This window comes from Chionomys nivalis, chromosome 19 (genome assembly GCF_950005125.1).
Source record: "Chionomys nivalis chromosome 19, mChiNiv1.1, whole genome shotgun sequence".
Taxonomy (NCBI): Eukaryota; Metazoa; Chordata; class Mammalia; order Rodentia; family Cricetidae; genus Chionomys; species Chionomys nivalis.
In genome coordinates, this window is record NC_080104.1 from 14527191 (window position 1) to 14548387 (window position 21197).

A 21197-nucleotide genomic window follows, 5' to 3' on the forward strand; every position below is an offset into this window, starting at 1 on the left:
CCATCATTGAGGGAAGTCCAGGCAGGAATCTGGAGGCAGAAGCTGAAGCACAGAATATGGAGGAACACTTCTTACTGGCTTGCTCCCCACAGCTGGCTCAGCTACAGTTTCCTATACAGCCCAGAGCCACCTGCCTAGTGGTAGTACTGCCCACAGTGGATTGGGCCTTCCCACATAAATCAGCAATCACAAAAATGCCTAGAGGCATCCACTGGCCAATCTGATGGAGGCAATTCCTCTTTGAGAACTCCCCAGATGTGTCACGTTGACAGACAAGATCAGCCAGCACACCAACCAAATGTTCATAGTCAATCTTTCTCAACCAATCCTGATCCAATCTGGCTCAAACATCACTAAAATATAAGCTCACACTCCTCTGTGCTGATATCCCTTTTGGTCATCCAATTTCCTCAACCTAACAGTTCTTTGTTCCCTTCAAAGGCCACTTTTCCTGTGAAGTCACCAAGATCCCCTAAGCAGCTACCCCTCTGAGTTGAATAGTATGGGTGCGCAGCATTGCTAGTCTCCATTCCTTGAAGCTATTTATGTCCTTGTCAACAGCAAGTGTTCACCTCATGACAGTTGAAAATATGGCTCTCTCTCTCTCATATTCAAATCCCCTGAGGTACAGAGGACACTGCCTTGCATATGGGAAGGATTCAACATATACTAAAGATATGATTTTTGTCCAAATAAGATACTACTGGTTGAGCTATAGTGTCGTGGTCTTCTTCGTTGTACCCATTACCTTTATACTTAAATAGATGTCTCTCAGCCTGAAGAGCTCTCAGGGAGAGTGATGATAGTTCCTCGAGGGAACAATACTTCCCAGGGAACTGTTTGCCACCAGCCCCTACTACAAGTGTCACTGTAAATACCGCAGTACTTGGCTTCAGTAACAGGCTCAAAGCCAAAGACGAGTATAAGAAGCTCATAAGGTGTTATTAAGTATTTATATGAATGACCTGAAAAAGTAGCATCTACTGTTTTCAGAAGAATTACAGCTAGGATAATGACTTACTAAGTGACAAGAACGATGGACTTCTCATTGGGTTAAGAACTGCTTTTCTGGGCCTGGAGAAATGGCTGCTCTTGCAAAGCACACAAGTTCAAGCACGCACATCACCATGTTGTAAAGGCTGGTAACACCAGATCTCCGAGTTCTGATGCCCTCTTCTGGCCCCTGTGGGCACCTACACACGTGTACATACTCACACAGAGATACTCACGCACACAGATGTAAATTAAAAAGTGAGATAAGTCTTTTACTCTTTAACAAACTGGTTTTCTAAAGTGGCAATCATGAGAGTCAGAATGAATGAGGTGGGTTTTGTTGCTGTTGTACTGTTTCAGCTTTCCTCATGCACTGTCTGGCAGGCATTGATAGTGTCTGGCTGCTGTCAGTGAGGTGGATATGTGAGTAGCTATCCAGCTCTAAGCATAGAACCTCTACCCAAAACTGTCTTTAAAATGTGGACATTGATCATCAAATAAAACAGAAACTAGACAAGCTCTTCAGGATGCTTCCGTACGTGACACAGTGGTGTCTATCACACAGACCCAGGATCTTTCCATATCATTGCTCTCTCATCCACAGGCTCCAACCTGTCATAAAGATGGCCACTCTAAGCCCTGGCTGATTTGTCTCTGTTGTTGTTGAGGATGACAATATTTGATTGGGGTACGAGGGATAAAGTAAATATCTTTTCCTAATTATGTATACAAAAGTCCCCTTTTGCTTTGAATGGGTCATTTTATATAGGGCATATTAACACCTGTTTGCAGGGAAACACCATGTACCAATCTGCTCAGATTTAGGTCCCTGAAATCAGTTCTAAAGGGGAGGTCAGAATTTTCATGGTTGGCTAAGACTGAATTAAAATCATTTAGGAAGAGATGTAACTATAAAAATCATATTGATACTCTAAAACACACGGAAAGAGGAATAGAGTTAATGCTTTACAGGATAATGATTGTGAATATGATCTGAAATTACTATTGAGATGACAATGAGTGACTTTTTAAATTAAGAAATTAAAGTTTGTTAAACATACTTTTTAAAAAGAATCTGTAATGATTTCCTGAGTGGAAGAATTACAAATAAATGACAATATTTCTCCAATTTGGTCTTCTTCAATGAAGAAATGGGAGTTATCTAATGTAGAGCGTGAATCTCACGAGACACAGATCATGTCCGCCTTCCCCAGTGCCTATCCGGGGCAAAAGGAAATGGTCAATGTTTTCCTGGTTGGATAAGTAATATAAACAGTCCATTAAATGATAGAGACTTGTGCTAGAACAGGTGCCGAGTGCACTGACTGCGGATGCACTGAACTATAAAGAGTGCCCAGGGGGAGGCTCCGCAGGCAAAGGAACCAGATAAAGGACCACATATCAATTGCTGCCTACCTACAAGCCAGCAATGTCCAGAACCCTAGCAAACGTCTATGACAGCACTGTAGCCAATCAAATGTACTCCTTTGCTCTTTAAAATGTGGTTATCTGCTTGGAAGATAACTGCAAGGCCAGCACAAGGACCTAAGTTTATTCCTAAAGCTTATATTAAACACACACACACACACAAACACACACACCAAACAAGTAAAACTCAGGCATAGAGGCATGCACCTTTAATCCCAGGGCTGCAGAGGTGGGCACAGGCAGATTCTTGGACCTCCCTGGCCTGCCAGCATAGTCTACTTGGCCAGTTGAAGACAACGAAAGACCCCGTCACAAAGAAAATGTGGGGAGTCCCTGAGGAAGAACATCTATGTGTGTACTCTCATCTGCACAGACACGTGTATGCAAATGCATTTGCACACATGCTTCACATACCCTCTGATGACATGCACACGTGGGCAGGCAGTACTTGAAACTGCCCATCCATGAACTGTGGAGGCCCCAATATCCCCTGGCACCAGCTCGTGTAGTGTCATCTCCTGAGGTCTCTCGTCAGAAGTCACTGCAGACATTCCCACAGACACCCCACCCCACCACTGCCCAAACAAACCAAATGTGCCCTCCTAGATTTCCCTGTAGCTCGATCATAAAGGGACTGGGTGTCATGCTTCCCCGGAGCCACTGTCTTTCTGTTCACTTTCTGCATCCATGCTGTCCAGCTGTCGCACTGACCTTCCGGGACACTGGAACTTCCCGCCTCCAAAAGCCATGAAGCCGTCCAAGAAAGCATTCTTATCTAAATTTGCCTCTTTCCAGCGTTCCTGTGGGAAGAAAATACTTTTTTTTTTCCTAAACCAGCTTTATATAAATAAGCTTAACTCTACTTCTCTGGGCTAAAAATGATGCTGTACAGCTAATCCTTGCATACAAAGTTGTGGCGTTGTGGGTCATTTTTTCCAACCTGTTATTAATATCAGACACAATTGTGGTTTTGGAACATGAACTTATAAACAAAAAAGACTTAACAAGAATCCTGTTAAGTGGCAGATGTAAATGACAATGTAAATCACCTACAGAATTGACCTCAGCAGAGGAAGACTATTTATAACACGGTCTCAGGCTTTATCATAAAATTAATCATAATAATAAATTTAACAGCAAGGCACCGACAAAACTGCTTGCCTGGAGGAAGCCTGGGACATGGAATAATACATCTGGGTGCCAGTGCTCCCAGACTTTCCTAAGGGCAAGACATGAACTAGATGAACTCTTGGAACGGCACAGGCCTGTGATTCCCCAAGCAGATGAAGCAACAGATCACCACTTTAATTTGTTGTGTTTTTATTTTGTGGGCTCCTTGGAAACCAGTAACAGAAGCAGTTGCCCAAGAAACACAAAATAAGACTTCCTTCCAGTAGAGCCAGGGCTACTAGCTTTCATATTCTTTCCTAATTTTGCATAAAAGTCCATCTTTGAGGATGCTCATTCCACACTCCACTTGACCTATCAATGCTGTGACATCTACATTGAAAATGCTAATGGTCCATCGTAGCCAACTTTGGACACGGTTGCCAGAAAATATGGCTCCTTACTGAGACATACTCAGTTAATTTATGTACTTATATTCTTAGCAAAAAGCAACAGAAATTATAAAGGACAATACATATTGAAAGAGAGCACTTACAGGTTTGAATGAGTCAGGTTCAGGAAAATATTTTGGATTTCTATGTAGCCAGAACGGAGACACCATCAATAGATCACCAGGAGGAACTGTATGACTCTAAAATAGAAAAATCAGCTTCAAATAACTTATTTTGGAATAAGTTTTAAGGAGAGTTTGGATCATTAAAAACAAAGCTACAGCAATACTGTGAAAAAGAGACATTTTATAGTAAGTGTGAGAAAAACCCAACTTTCCTGGCTACGTCAATCTCTCTCTGTCTCTCTCTCTCTCTGTCTCTCTCTCTGACTCTCTGTCTCTCTGTCTCTGTGTGTGTGTGTGTGTGTGTGTGCACACGCACATGCCATGGCATATGTGTAGCAAACAGAGGACAACTTGTGGTTGCTGGATTCTGGGAAGTGAATGTAGGCGTCAGGCTGGGCGGTAAGTGCCTTTACCTGCTGAGTCATCTCACCAGCCCCAGTGTTTGAGATCCAGGGTCTCTGCTGAACCTGGAACCAATCATTCCAAGTTGCGCTTGTTGTCCAGCAAGTCCCTGGGGTCTGCCTGTCTCTTTTCCTCAGCACCGTAATAATGAGTGCTCACTGCTACACCTGGCTTTTGTTGAGGACCTGAACTTCATTCTTGCAAGACAAGTCCTTCCACAGACCAAGCCATCTCCCCCTTTCCCTGGATAGATCATTTCTATGGTCCAATTAGAAGATGACTGGTTTCTAATTCTGATTACTAGTCACTTGTACATGTTTGGCTATACAGAGGTAGATATTAGTTAAATGTCAGCATTTTATTTTCTTAAAGATTTATTTTATTTTGATTACGTGTTTGTCTATGTACATGCGGAGTCTAGAAGAGGGCACCGGATTCCCCTGGAGTGGGAGTTATAGCCAGTTGTGAGCTGCCATGTGGGTGCCGGGAGCCAAACCTGGGGCTTTTACAAAAGCAGTACATGCTCTTAACCACTGAGCCATCTCCCCAAACCTGATTTTTTAAAATTATGTGTATGTGAGTATATATGTATGTAGGGCCCGGGTCTACCCTTGTTCCTGGGGTGCATCTTGAGGACAGTTTCTGGTCAGCTATCTAAGCATCCTGTTTGTTCCTGTGCTCCCTCTGCCCCGCCTGGTGATTAGTTGTAGGGCCTTGACTCCATTGTTGGTATGGTAATTTCCCACCTGCCAGGGCGGAAATCCTTGTGCAGCAGCTAGGTATATAAGGATTTCCCCAAGTTTGAATAAATGGCATTCGGCTGATCTCCTTTCGAATGACCCAGGTCTCTTTGTGTGTTCTTTCAATCTCCAGGCCCTTGCCTGACTCGCATACGGTACAGTGGCATGCGAACTGTACTGAGGGGGTAACACAGAATCGGGTGTTACATATGTATATGCATGCTAGTGACAACAGAGGCTTCAAGAGGGTGTCAGATCCTCTGGCATTGCAGGCAACTGTGAGCCACCCAGCTTGGGTATTGGGCACAAAACTAGGCAGGCAAGGGGTGCATATATACACACAAACACATACATATGCGTATGTATACATATGTATGTGTCTATGTGTATACACACCATGAGTGTATATACATGTGTGTATACAGAATGGTGAATATAAAAGATTGATCACCACTCTTTATTATTATTAATAATTAGTATAATTAAGTAGTCATTGTTTTTACTTGTGATAATTTTTTAAATAGAAATGATCAAACTTTCAAATATCAACAGAACAAATTCAATAATATGTAAAAAGAATCAGTACAGAGAGGTTGAGGAGGCACCCTTTGTCAATCTCTGTGAACCTCTATCTTCCAGAAGCATATGCACAGAACATATAAAACATGCACAAAACACATACCACACACACTATAATCAAGTGATTTATCATGGAAGTGAAAGGCTGATTTAATATTTGATTATTAATAATATAATAACCAATATCAATAGGACAAACATGGGAAATCATATGGTTCTGTCAACTGATATAGAAAAGCGAGAAGGAAAATTCAGCACTGATTTATGATTAACAAAATTCTCAGCAAAAGAGAAATAAAATGTCTTGAACTTGACAAAGAGCATCTATAAAAATTCTATACCCAGCATGGTACTCAATGGAGAAAATGAAAGGCTCTCTCCTTAGGACTAGGACAAAGCCCTGCTGGACACTTTCCATCGTCAACAGAGTGATGCAAACTACAGCCAGTGTGATTATAAGAAAACAAAAGGACAGAAATAAAAATAATGCCTACATCAAAGAAATCACGGAAATCTACAAACATTCCTATCTATTGGCTGGGAATACAGCTTGGTAGTAGAGTGCTTGCCAAACACACACTAGGTCCCGAGTTCTATCCCTGTTACCCCAGAAAGAAACAAAGAGCAATCGTATGTCTGCAAACAAGTGGCATAAAACTGAAAACCAAAACTTTAAACAACAGCAAAAGACCAGACAGAGTGGATAATAACTTACAACCCTAGTACTTTAGAGGCTGAGGCAGGAGAGTCATCACAAGTTCCAGGCCAGGCTGAAGTACATATGTGTCCCCCTCAGAATAAGCCCCCGTTTCAACACCCTGCCCCAAATGACCACTCACAAAATTTCTAAAATAAATGAAATAATAGGATTACATAGTTTTTTAAGAAATCTGTTTGCTTGAAAAAGCCATCAGGACATTGACACAGACACTGACACAGAGACATCTATATTAAATCTGTAAATTATCTTTTGAACCAGAGTACAGATGGTGCTTAGTGGAAGCTCAATTGGGGTTATACTAACATTCAGAGGACCAAACACATTCCTCTGTTTCACTGCGACAGGCAGACAACTTCCTCTCAGAGCACATTCACAGTTTAAAGTAATCAATAGATTAATTAAAAGTAAAACTATCCAAATCCCAGTAAAACAAAATGCTATAGTTTATGTAAGATCAATGAAACTAACTTTGACTTCATGGGGATGCAAACATTTTAACTGTTACAAATTGGGATTTTTATTTCTTTTTTGGTCTACCAAAATCCCCTGGTATCAAGCCAAAAGCTCTCAATCTTTGGATAAAGAAAGGTAAACAAAATAATGGACAGAATTGATGTGTCTTCCTGGGTATTGAAGGCCCTTGAGCCAGATAATTCTGGTGAGATTTTGGTTCTGGTGATTGAGTCACTACAGTCTCCCACATGCACTGACTCTCCATGGTGACCTGGAGAAGCTCCCCCCAACCTGCCCTCACTCCACTGCCATCCCTGTGCCGAGCTGATCCAAGCCCTTTTTGTTCTCTTCTCACCTATGTTCACCTAGGTAAACATAGAAACTTCTCCCAGGCACTCAGAGACACTTCTCTCATGTCCTGCTCAAAGATACTTGTTGAGAATCAGAGAGCAAGAAATAGGTGTTAATGGAGTATACACCTAGAGATGGTATGTCCATAAGTCTATATTACATCTCCTTGCTGCAAGGCTCAGGGAATTGCAAGAAGAGGGTGTAACTGGGCTTCTCTCCTGCCCACCAGTTCCTGAATATCCACTCTGAGAATTAATATTAATTACAAACTGCTTGGCCGATGGCTCAGGCTTATTACTAACTAGCTTTCACATTTTATGTTAATCCATTTCTATTAATCTATGTATTGCCACATGGCTATGGAATTGCCACATGGCTATGGAATTGCCACATGGCTATGGAATTACCTCACATCTTGCTTCTCCAGCGGCTGCTGGTGTCTCCCCGACTCTGCTCTTTTTCTCCCTATATCTCTGTTTGGATTTCCTGCCTGGTTCTATTCTGCCTGGCTATTGGCCAAATCACTTTCTTTTAATAAAGAAATAAACCAATGGTAATAAAACATATTCACAGCATACAAAAAGATAGCCTACAACATTTCCCCTTTTCTGTGTATATGGGTCTACCAGGTGCTCTAGCACAATGTAATGATGAAATTGATTAGTTATTAATAGAAAATGTGCTGGGGGCCTCAGAATTCGATAAAAAATGCTATGTAAATAGCAAAGGTTTGAAAAAGGATTTTTCCATCACTTGGCAACAACCCAAGGAAATTGTGAAAAAATATCCTACTTGTTCCTTGTATAATTAAACTCCATGACCTGCAAGAAATAACCCTAAAGGCATGCAAAGAAATGAAATGTGGCAAATGGATGTGCTTCATTTTTCAGAAATAGGAAAATTAAATATGTACACCCTATAACAGATACATATTCAGGATTTCAATGGGCAACTGCTTTGAGTTCTGAAAAGGCTGATTCTGTAATTACACACCTATCAGAAGTCATGGCCATCATGGTAATACCTACATAAATTAAGACTGACAATGCTCCAGCATATATCACTAGTAAAATAAAACAGATTTTTGCATATTATAATATAAAGCATGTTACAGGTATACCACATAATCCTACAGGACAAGCAGTTTTAGAAATATCTAATTGCACTTTAAAAGAAAGGGGGTAATAAATACCCCCCAGAGATAGACTACATAACGCCTTAGTAACCTAATTTTCTAAATGCTAATAAGAAAGGAACAACAACTGCAGAGACAATCAAATGATTGTGGGACTGCTAAGCTAAACCAACAGAAGGTATCTTGACTTCAAGATTTGGGTGTAAGGATATGTTGCTTTGGAAAAGAGGTTCTGCTTTTGTTTCCACAGAAGATGAAGAGCTGTGAATTCTTCTGGCTAATGTGGCTTGATCAAGGAAGACTCCTTGAGAAGTTTCCATGGGAGCAATGACACAGGTGATCCAATATCCTTCACGGCAACTGGGAAAGAGTATCCAGTCTCACAGATTGCTACAACCAAGTTTTAACCATAATTCTATTTTTTCTCAGGATTCCCATATGATTAACAGCACACCCAATAAGCAGGAATTATAGAAAACTATACCCAAATTCCCAAGATATTGTTTATAAATGTTCATTTTCATTTAAAGGGTTTGGTTATAAATGATTAATGGTCATAGCCAATCTCTTTCTAAAGAAAAGAGGGGGATGTGATATATAAATGATAAAAAGCAGATTACTGAATCTACTTTAAGCCAAAAAACAACTGTCAATCTCGAAATACTTTATATTGGTATGGATTTTGGTTTATTGATACAAATTTCAGGTCAATTTTGTTATACTATATGTATATTTCTACTCTAGTTTAAGATATTATCTTTATGTAGCTCATTGAAAAATGTAATGTATAGTTAAAAATACAAATTATTAGTCATCTATAATAATCAAACTTATGTTGTATTAGTTAGGTTTTCTAGATATGCAGAGATATATTTCAAATAGATAGGTAATCTTCAAACACTTCAAAGACTTACAGAATATGACATTTAAAATGTTTTAAGAACGTAGACATTTCTCAACAGTGAGAGATTCCTGCTCCTGGAAGCACCAATTACTTCAAGAGAATGATGGGGATCAAAGAAGCTCTTTAAGGAGTTTGCTTTCAGTGTGTCAAGATTAGTCATTTGTGCAAAAAAAAAAAAAAATTGTTCTCGCCTGGACTGCTTGATAATATGCTGTATGAACTGGACATGTTGGACCCACAGAAAAGTGACTGCTAAACAAGGTGGGGCAGTCCTTCAGGGTTCCTGCTTCATGAAAGAGTCTGCCAGACACTCTGCAGGACACAGAAGAAAGTGACTGATGAATTTTGCCAAAACAGGCGTGACAGTCCTTCAGATTTCCTGCCTCACTGACAAATCTGCCAGACATTCTTGGCCTATAGGCTAAAGATGGATGCCCCAACATTACAAAAGAACTTTGGGTAACTGTCCAGGAAGCCAGATGTCTCTGTCATTTCTAGAGTTTTGGAAGTTGCTTACAATGCAGTTTCCAGTTACTTAGGTAACATCATATCCTTCAGGGGTCTTTGATGGAGTTGAAGACTAGATAGTTATAATTGTAATTTTCCTTAGTTATGATAAAAGATAAATTATATACGAAACTTTAGACTCAAAAAGATGAAACATGATATAATATTTTATTTAATTTTGTCAAATGCAAATAGACTAAATATTGTAACTGTAATTCTTTCTTGATAACCATTTTGTTATATGTAATTTTACTATGTTAAAGTTAAAACTTTCCTTTTTAACTAGACAGAAAAGGGAGATGATGTTGGATGCCCTTCTGTATGCTGTGAATATATCTTTTTATCATCGGTTAATAAAGAAGCTGATTTGGCCAATAGCCAGGCAGAATAGAGCCAGGGGGGAAATCAAAACAGACACAGAAAGAAAGAAGGTAGAGTCAGGGAGACACCAGCAGAAGCAAGATATGAGGTAAAAAGCCACAGACCTCATGGTAAATACAGAATAATAGAAATGGGTTGATTTAAGTTGTAAGAGCTAGTTCATAATTAGCTTGAGCTAATAGGCTAAAAAGTTTGCAATTAATATTAAGCCTCAGAGTGGTCGTTCGGGAACTGGCAGGTGGGAGAGAATTGTCCACTTACAAGAATGAGTGGAGAATTCTAAGAGACTGGGAAGGAATAGCATGTCTTCTGGATGTGGCAGAGCTATGCGTTCATGAGCTCCTGTAGTTGAGTGCTCAAGGTATGCACAGGCTCAAGTCAACATGGATGGGGGAGGGGCACACAGGTCCCCACCCCTAGCTGAGGAGCTATGTACAGCTGACAGCTGACAGGAGAGGAGAAATCCATTTTCTCTAAGGTGTAGCCTCTGATAGGTTATCCAGGCTCTACATTCATGGCTATATGAGCAGCACTAACTATATTCAGTGTGTATTAACTAAAAAAGAGGACACCAAGTTTGGAAGAAGACAAGGGAAACAATCTGAAAAGAACTAGAGGGGGAGAGGAGCAGTGAATGTTACTGAAAATCACCATATGCACATATAGAATTCTCAAAATAACATTTTTAAAAATAAATACCATTGAGTCAGCTGACAAAAGTCCACCTGCTTGGCTTAAACAACATTATATAACTGATATAGAATCACATGGCCAAATTTCTACTCGAAAGTTTATACATTAGTGACAATATTTTCCAAAAGACAAATCTCTCTCTGAATGAGATGGTGTCATTTAACGTACTGCTTGAAACTGTTCTAGGGTCACTTGGGACTCATGGGAATTTAAGTACACTATCAAAACCCAATAACATTTTCCATTTTTCCATTAGAAAAATAAACTTTGTTTTTTTTTTTGTTTTTTTTTTTTTCAAGACAGGGTTTCCTTGTAGTTTTAGAGCCTGTTCTGGAACTAGCTCTTGTAGACCAGGCTGGCCTCAAACTCACAGAGATCCGCCTGCCTCTGCCTCCCGAGTGCTGGGATTAAAGGCGTGCACCACCACCGCACGGCTGGAAAAATAAAATCTTAAAATTCACAAGGAATCACAAAAGGCCCCAAATAGCCGTAAGAATCTTAACCCAATTAACAAAGCTGGAGTCAGTGTACCACATGACCTAAAAGGTACTAAAAAGCCACCCTAATCAGAAGAGCACAAAACCAATTACACAAACCCAAAGAACAGAAGAGACCCCTGAAATTGATCACTCATTTATGACTTCTGATACAGATACCAGTTTTCTTAAGCAGTGGTGTTGGGTTAATTGGGTATCAATATGCAAATGAAGAAATTAGGGTCTTATCTCATACAGTGTATAAAATCAACTCAAATGGATTAAACTTGTGTGTGTGAAACTGCCAGACAAAGCATAGAGGAAAACCCCCCTGGTATTGATCTGGGAAATGAGGATTTGAAGAATCCAAATGCTCAGACAACAAAAGTGAAATCACACAAACTAGATGACTCTAAACTAAAACTCTTCCATATAAGTAAGGAAGGCACAGCTAAGCGGGATAGGATGAGATAGGTCTGAAGCGTACATCTGATAAAAGGTTAGTTTCCAATACAAGCAGCTCAAACAACTCCTTAGTAAGAACAAAGTACATCTACAAAATATACAAAGATCTAAGCACACAGTTCTTAAAAGAAGAGTCAAGAACTGACTAAGAGATGACTCAGCAGTTTAGAGGGATCATTGTACTGGCTGGAGAGATGACTCAGCAGTTTAAGGGCTCATTGTACTGACTGGAGAGATGACTCAGTAGTTTATAGGGCTCATTGTACTGGCTGGAGAGATGACTCAGCAGTTTGGAGTGCTCATTGTACTGACTGGAGAGATGACTCAGCAGTTTGGAGTGCTCATTGTACTGGCTGGAGAGATGATTCAGGAGTTGTACTCTTAGAGGACCCCAGTTTGATTCCCAGCATCAACATTAAGCAGCTTGCATCTGCCTATAACTCCACTTTCGGGGAGTCCATCACCCTCTCCTGAACTTATGTACATCACCACCACGCACAACACACACATGAATAAACAGAAAAATATTTACTAAAGAAGACCTACAAAAGTCAACAAGTTTATAAAAACAAACAACTTGTACTATCATTGTCAGGGAAATGGAAAACCAAACCTCATAGGATATTATCTCAATCTAGTTAGAATTGTATTATCAAATGAAACAGAAGTGTCAGAGGAGAAAGACAAAAAGGGAACCACTGGAGACTGTTCATTAGTATAGCCATGTAGAAGATGATATGGGGGTCCCTCAAAAGATTAATAGTAGAACTACTGTGTGATCAAGCTATCCAACTACCAAATTAACAGCCCAAGGATATGAAATTAACATGTCAAAAAGATAACTTCATATTTGTGTTCACAGCAGCACGCTTTGCAGTGACCATGACACGGAATCAAAGTGTGCCGGTCTGCAGATGAATGAGGAGAAAGTGGTATGTGTGTGCATGATGAAATATCATTCAGATTTTTAAAAGATGGAAATTCTGCAACTGCACAGAAGAAGCTTGAGGATAAATAAGCCAGGCCCAGAGGGACAAGAGGCTGGTAATCTCAAAGGTAGAAATTCGGCTCACAGAGCTAGTGTTTAAAAATGTAGTTTTTGGGAGCTGGGTGGTAGGAGACTTGAGGAATGTTGGTCAAATAATACAAAATTCTATATAAAGAGTAGAATGTATTAAAGAGATATGGTGTACCATGTAGTTGCCATCATTAGAAATAGTGTACTAACTGCTCACAGAGTGCATAAATATTTTCACACAAGAATGATTAAGTGTTTGAAATAATATACAGGTTAATTACTTGGTCTGGCCATTACAAAACATGTACATATTTCAAAGTATATGACAAACATATATATATATATATATATATATAATTTCTATTCAGTTATAACAATTTGATGAAATCAATAATATATCAATCTAGAAAACTTTAACAAAATGCATACTTTTCCTAGAAGGCTCATCATGTCCAAACAAAACCAAAGCTTACCAGAATTTTAATTGGCTTCACTACTTTTCTTGTAATGATACCAGGGGCTCTCAAGCGGATGGCTTCTAGAACACACCACTTAATTAGAAGGAGCTTCTTCAAGTCATCGTCAGACACGTTAATCTTATCTTTCCCTGTAAAGAGAATTGTTTAAAAATTAAAGAAAAGATGCACTAGAGAGAGCAGAGGTGATTTTGAGCAAGCTCATCAATGTGGGATAAGCTCGCCAAGGAAAGTGCTGCTGGGGTGTATTGATTTCGTTTCCTTTCTGTGTCAGAATGGACTAGCTGTAACAGTCCTGTGGCTACAAAATGGCTAAGATGGTACCTGTCTGGAAAGCAGTTCCGTTTTTCCTCATCTCATTCTTCCTTGTCAAAACCCCCATTGCATTTAACGAAACAGCAGTAAAAGACTGGTAGCATAAGGGGAAAATCCAGCAGGCCAGTAAAGTAAAGGTTTCCAAAAAGTGCTGGGCAGCCTTAGCCATTGGGGAATGCAAATCAACACTGCCGTAAGGGGCTGGAAGATGGCTCAATTGGTAAAGATTTGCCATGCAAGCATAGGGAACTGAGTTAGAATCCCCAGCACCTATGGAAAAAGCTAGGTGGGTCTGAATGTCAGCATTAAAAGGTAGAGACAGAGGTCCCTACATTTACAGGCCAGCCAGTCTAGCAGAATCAGTAAACTCCAGGGTCACTGAAACACCTGTCTTGAAAAATAAGGTAGAAAAGCTTTGTAGAAGACATCTACCATCAACCGCCACTTTCTACAAGCTGATGTACAGAGTGTTCCAGGGATCTGATGCCCTCTTTTAGCCATCAGAGGCACTGCATGTACATACATGGTGCATATGTGTGTGTGTGTGTGTGTGTAGATAAAAGCACTCATATATTAAAAATAATGTTTTTAAGTTCTGGAGATGATTACATTGCAAAATAAACCCAACTGTGGAAGATAAGTATCACCGCGTTCTCATATGCACTTACATATATCCATACACACATATGCAAACATACATACATATATCCATATACATACAAATATACACACATGCATACACACACATACACTCAAAAACTACTTTAGGATTGCATCTCATTCTAGTAAGAATGGCTATCATCAGACAAATGAAAATGTTTGCATGTATGTAGAGTAAGCAGAGCCTGTCTACATTGCTACTGGGACAGTAAACAGGTGCAGCCTCTACAGAGCTCACTATGGAATGTCCTGATGAGACTAAAACAGTGATGCAGTTATTCATCTCCTGGGTATGGTCCCAAAGGACTCTAAGCCGTACACACAGAGATACTTGCATATACTTGCATATCCCTCTTTATTGTTGCTCTGGTCTCAACAGTCAAGATAACAGAAACAGCCTAGACATCCATCAGCAGATAAAGGGATAAAGAAAATGTGGTTTATATACACAGTGGAATTATATTCAGGTGAAAAAAGGAATGAAAATGGATACAATTTGAGATCACTGGATCTGAAAGGTGGCTCAGCAGTTAAGTGTACTTGTTGCTCATGAAGACGGCATGGGTTTGTTTCCCAGAACTTACAACAACCAATGACTTCAGTTCCGGGCAGATTCAACATCCTCTTCTGGCACCAGGCAAGCATATAGAGCAAATACATACATGCAGGCAAACACACGTACACATAAAATAAAAATAAATAAATCTTTTTTAAGTGCTGAAGATCATTATATTATACAATAAGCCAGACTGAGAAAGAAATAAATGGTCTGTTTTCTCTTAAGCACAGAATCTATATTGAAATGTATGTATTACACATACATAGGCTATGACTGTAGTAAGGAACTAGGAGAGGGAAGAAAGAGTCTGGGGCAGAACAAGAGAGTGTTATGGAATATATATTTATAGGGAAGAGTCAATCACAGGAGGTCAGATGGGTAAAGGCAACAAGGAGGTGAATAAGAACATAGTACAGGTTTTTGAAATATGACCTAATGATTCTATGGATTGGAAAACTTAAAGAAAATGGACAACTTTCTGGATAAATATCACTTACCAAAATTAAATCAAGACCAGATAAGCAAATTAAATTAAATAGACCTATAACTGCTAAAGGAATAGAAACAGTCATCAAAAGTCTCCCAACCAAAAAAGCCCAGGACCAGAAGGTTTCAGCTCAGAATTCTACAAGATTTTCAGAGAAGAACTAATATCAATACTCCTCAAATATTCCTCACAACAGAAATAGAAGGAACATTGTTAAATTCTTTTTATGAAGCTACAATTACCTTGATACCCAAACCATATAAAGACATTATTAAGAAAAAGAATTATAGACCAATCTCACTCATGAACATTGATGCAAAAATACTAAATAAAATACTGGCAAATTGAATCCAAGAACACACTAGAACCATCATCCACCATGATCAAGTTGGCTTCATACCAGAGATTCAGGGATGGTTTAACATACAAAAATCTGTCAATGTAATCCATAACATAAACAGACAGAAAAATAAAAACTACATGATCATCTCATTAGATGCTAAAAAAGCTTTTGGCAAAATATAACATCCCTTCAGGATAAAGGTCTTGGAGAGAGCAAAGATACAAGGAACATACCTAACCATAATAAAGGCAATATAAAGCAAGCCAACAACCAACATCAAACTAAATGGAGAGAAACTCTTAGCAATTCCACTGAAATCAGGAACAAGACAAGGTTGTTCACTCTCTCCATATCTACTCATTTATAGTTCTTGAGGTCCTAGATAGAGCAATAAAACAACAAAAGAAAATCAAGGGGATACAAATCGGAAAAGAAGAAGTCAAACTCTTACTATTTGCTGATGATATGATAGTTTATATAAGCAACCCCCAAAATTCTACCAAGGAACCTCTACAACTCATAAACACTTTCAGTAATGTAGCAGGATATAAGATTAACAACAACAATAAAAAAAACAGTACCCCTCCTTTCCACAGATGATAAATGGGCTGAGAAAGAAATTAGAGAAACAATAGCCACAAATAGCATAAACTATCTCAGAGTAACTCTAACCAAACAAGTGGAAGACTTGTATGACAAGAACTTTAAATCTTTGAAGAAAGAAAATGAAGAGGACACCAGAAGGTGGAAAGATCTCCCATGCCCTTAGGTAGGCAGAATTAACAGTAAAAATGGCAATCTTACCAAAAGCAATCTACATATTCAATGCAATGCCCATCAAAATTCCAGCAAAATTCTTCACAGACCTCGAAAGAACAGTACTCAACTTTTGGAAAAGCAAAAAACCCAGAATAGCCAAACACAATCCCTGACTTCAAACTCTACTACAAAGCTATAGTACTAAAAACAGCCTGGTATTGGCATAAGAACAGACAGGAGGACCAATGGAACCGAACCGAAAACCCAAATATTAATCCACACACATTTGAACACCTGATTTTTGACAAAGAAGCAAAAAATATCATATGGAAAAAAGAAAGCAATTTAACAAATGGTGCTGGCATAACTGGATATCAACATGTAGAAAAATGAGATTCATATCTATCACCATGGACAAAACTCAAATCCAAATGGATCAAAGACCTCAACATAAAGCCAGCCACACTGAACCTCATAGAAGAGAAAGTGGGAAGTACATCTGAATGCATTGGCACAGGAGACCACTTCCTAAATACAACCCCAGTGGCACAGACACTGAGAGAACAATTAATAAATGGGACCTCCTGAAACTGAAAAGCTTCTGTAAAGCAAAAAACATGGTCAACAAGACAAAATGACAGCCTACAGAATGGGAAATAATCTTCACACATCAGACAGAAGACTGATCTCCAAAATATACAAAGAACTCAAGAAGTTAGTCATCAAAAGAACAAATAATTCAATTAAAAAAAATGGAATACAGACCTAAACAGAGAACTCTCAACAGAGGAATCTAAAATGGCTGAAAGACACTTAAGGAAATGCTCAACACCTTTAGCCATCAGAGAAATACAAGTCAAAACAATGCTGAGAGTCCATCTTACACCTGTAAGAATAGCCAAGATCAAAAACACTGATGACAACTTATGCTGGAGAGGTTGTGGGGAAAAGGGAATACTTCTTCATTGCTGGTGGGAATGCAAGATGGTACAACCCCTTTGGATGTCAGTGTAGCGATTTCTCTGAAAATTAGGAAACAACCTTCCTCAAGACCCAGCAATACCACTTTTGGGTATATATCCAAAGGATGCTCAATTGTACCACAAGGACATGTGCTCAACTATTCATAGCAGCATTGTTTGTCATAGCCAGAACCTGGAAATAACCTAAATGCCCCTCTACCGAAGAATGGATACGGAAATGTGGTATATTTACACAATGGAGTACTATACAGCAGAAAAAATAACATCTTGAATTTTGTAGGCAAATGGATGGATCTAGAAAAACATCATACTGAGTGAGGTAACCCAGACCTAGAAAGACAAATATCATATATACATACTCATAAGTGGCTTTTAGAGATAACCAAAGAAAACCAGCCTACAAATCACAATCCCAGAGAACCTAGACAACAATGAAGACCCTAAGAGATACATGGATCCAATCTACATGTGAAGTAGAAAAAGACAAGATCTCCTGAGTAAATTGGGAGCATGGGGCCCTTGGGAGAGGATTGAACGGGAGGGGAGAAGCAGGGAGGGGAGCAGAGAAAATGTACAGGTCAATAAAATCAATTTTAAAAAGGTAGAAGAAAACCAAAGTATAAACAGAGATATTTGTATATGAAAACATCACAATGAAACTCATTTATTTGCATGATAACAAAGTTAATTTTAAAAGACACACACACAGAGACACACAGAAACACTCACACAGCCACACACACAGATACTTGTACACAGACACACAAAGAGACACACACAGAGAGATATTAAAAGTGATCTGGCCTTCCTTCCTGACAATTATTGTTTGTTTTTGTTGTTTTGGTTTTGGTTTGACAAATGGAGACCAGGTCTGGCCTTGAACTCAATCTTAATCCTTCTGATAGCTTTGACTGAAGGCATGCACCATCATGCCCAGCTCTTTTACTTTTCTATTTTGTTATTTCTATAGAATCCAAAGACAGTGGGGTCACGGGTGGTTTCTCTAGAATGAAGAGCATGCCCTCTGTATACAGACACACTAGACTTTCCTAAGATGAATAGAAGTTGATACCTAAAAAAGGAGTGGAGGTCAATCTTTACACAATCTTCAGTGTGGTCACGGAATTTCAGTCAGATTATACAACTTAATGGTGAACAATTCAAGGAAAATTGCATTTTGAAAATTCCTCGGAATAGCACTGCTTTCAATCTGGTCTCGACATCATTTAGTAAGTCACTGTGACCAATGCACCAAGTTTATCCCCATGTCCTCTTCCATCTCTGTCTCCCCATAGGACCAGAGACAATGAGCCAGCCAACCACGGACGAATCCTAAAGATTCCTGAGCTAAAGGAAGACTTTACTACAATGAGTGGGTCCTCTCGTTTATCTGCAGTGGTCACGACAGCTGATGAACATCAGTGCATCAGGACCTGGGGCACAGGCGTTTAACCGCACTGCTCAGGAGAGAAGCAGGTGGATGCCTGAGAGTTTGAGGCCAACCTGGTCTACAGTTCCAGGCCAGGTGGGGCTGCAAAGGGAGACTCAAAATAAAAAATAAAAATAAATAAAATGAAAATAATAAATCTGTCAAAAGTAAAATCAGTTGCCATCAGTGATTATAAGAGGCTCCTTTCCCTCAGAGGTGTCAGGTTATGAGTGCACGCACATGTGCACACATGTATGTGTCTGTGTGTGTCTCTCTATATCTGTGTGTGTATGTTTGTGTGTCTTTGTATGTGTGTATCTGTGTGTGTACATGCATGCACCTTCTTCTCTGTACACTCATGTGGCCAGACCTTGACACTGGGCAGTTCCTCTCCTGTTCTCCACTGTATTTTCTGAGTTTGTCACTAAACCTGGAGCTTAGAATTCTGACTAGACTCGCTTGGCCAGAGGGTCTTCTGTATCTGTCTGTCTCCACTGCAACCCCAGGAGTGGCATGTGTGCTCATACCTGGCTTTTCATGGTGCTGGGGAGCTCACTTGGCCACCATAATTGTGTACTGGGCACTTTACCCACTGAGCCATCTCCCCAGCCCTTGTCTTGAACACTTCCCTAAGTCCCAGCTTGTTCTCACTCCCTTCGCTCTGCTAGAAAGTCTAAAAGGCTTCTCAGAGCACAATGGCCAACACTGAGACTCTTTCTTCCTCCACTACAATCATCCCTGTTGTCTTGCCATGACAGAAAATGGTTGGAATCTGCCAAGTTGCTAGAACTTTCAATCAGTCATCCCTGCTGCCTCTGACTGACACTGTGACAGAATACGGAATTTACACTTGGTTCTTTGGCTCCTCAAACTTTGGTGGACAACCGAGTGACGGGAGAGAGGAGCGTCTTTTATCCGTACTTGAACTTACGTTAGTGAGGTGATGCTGGGAGGACAGGGGAAAGTTATCCAAGAAATCAACCACAGGATCATAAGACGAGAACTCTGAGTCCTCAACCCACACCTCAACTTCTGGGGGAGTTTAACTTCTTGATTGAATCAACCACGTTTGTGAAAGGCAATGTCCCTAAAATCTCTTCTGGAGTTTTTGAACACAGCCATGTGTTGGGAGGGTCACACACACCAGGTCTAAGGGGCAAGACATCTCACTGCTGGCCCCGTTCAGATGCTTCCCTCTATCTGGCTACTCCTCTGCATCGGTGATAACAAGCTTCAAAATAACTAAGTGATGGTAAGCTAAGTGTTTCTCTGAACTCTGCATTATTAGGGCAAATCACTATAACTTGAGGAGGGTTGTGGAAGCCCCCAATTTGCAGCTAAGATGGACAGAGCTTGAAAGATATGGGCCCTACTACTTTCTGTGGATATTTAAAGCGAGGGCTCTAAAGTGGGGTTTAGCCCTGAACTCTCAAGGTCTCCACTAAGATCAGGAAGCTAGTACAGAAACTGGATTAAGTTCTACAACATCCAGTTGGTGTCTGAAGAGAAGTATAAAATGCCTCGGTGTGGAAAGATAACGCCATTGTTTTCTCTTTGGCAAATACAGTCCACATACCCCTTTTATAGCCCCTCACATGGAATCTTGGGAGACTGTGTGACCTTTGTACACTACCCTGTTCACCTGACTCAGCTGGTGTACCTAATATAAAGGAGGAGCAGTGACTGTATCTGCCTCATAGAGTTGCTGCCAGGGCTGTAGAGGCAAATGTGTGTAAATCTCTCAAAGTTCTAGCTGTCAAATGGTATTAACTCAGCAAGTGCCACCCTCATTATGAGTCCCTCTGCCCTTTGTAGCTGTTTGAAAGGCTGGCTCCCATTCACCCTTCAGGTCACAGGTGAAATATCCCCTGACAGAGCCTCTCCCGAACCATCCCAGTTCTCCTCCAACTCACCGCCATGCCATTATATCTTCATGGGTTTGATACAGAAATTAATCCAGCTTATAATATTACCATAGGATTCCCCAAATGTAATAACATTTCATTTCTTTCTGAATCTCATTTATTTAATAATACCCACTGATGTGTGATTATGATCTAACACAGTGTCTCGTACATGGGAAACAGTCTGCATATTATTACTGATGGAATAAATGAATGGATAAACGGGCTGATTCTAAAACAATAGAAGAGAAGATCAATTTTTAAAAGCTGTGCATGCAGACAATGGGAAAGGTTTAGAGACAATTCTGAGGAAGAATGGGAAAAATGTTTAATTAATTAGAATTTAGTGCAA

The 21197-nt window shown here is 39.8% G+C and overlaps 1 protein-coding gene across 1 annotated transcript in view; it reads right to left on the minus strand.

Annotated features, from left to right (window-relative positions):
- The window catches only part of LOC130861993 (24-hydroxycholesterol 7-alpha-hydroxylase), a 92304-nt gene that overhangs the window by 16024 nt on the left and 55083 nt on the right, over positions 1 to 21197 (minus strand). The window contains exons 8-10 of the mRNA XM_057751360.1: positions 13404 to 13537; positions 4085 to 4180; positions 3133 to 3221 (exon numbers count right to left, since the gene is read on the minus strand). Of these exons, the coding sequence (XP_057607343.1) occupies positions 3133 to 3221; positions 4085 to 4180; positions 13404 to 13537 (319 nt within the window). The remainder of the gene's footprint in view (positions 1 to 3132; positions 3222 to 4084; positions 4181 to 13403; positions 13538 to 21197) is intronic.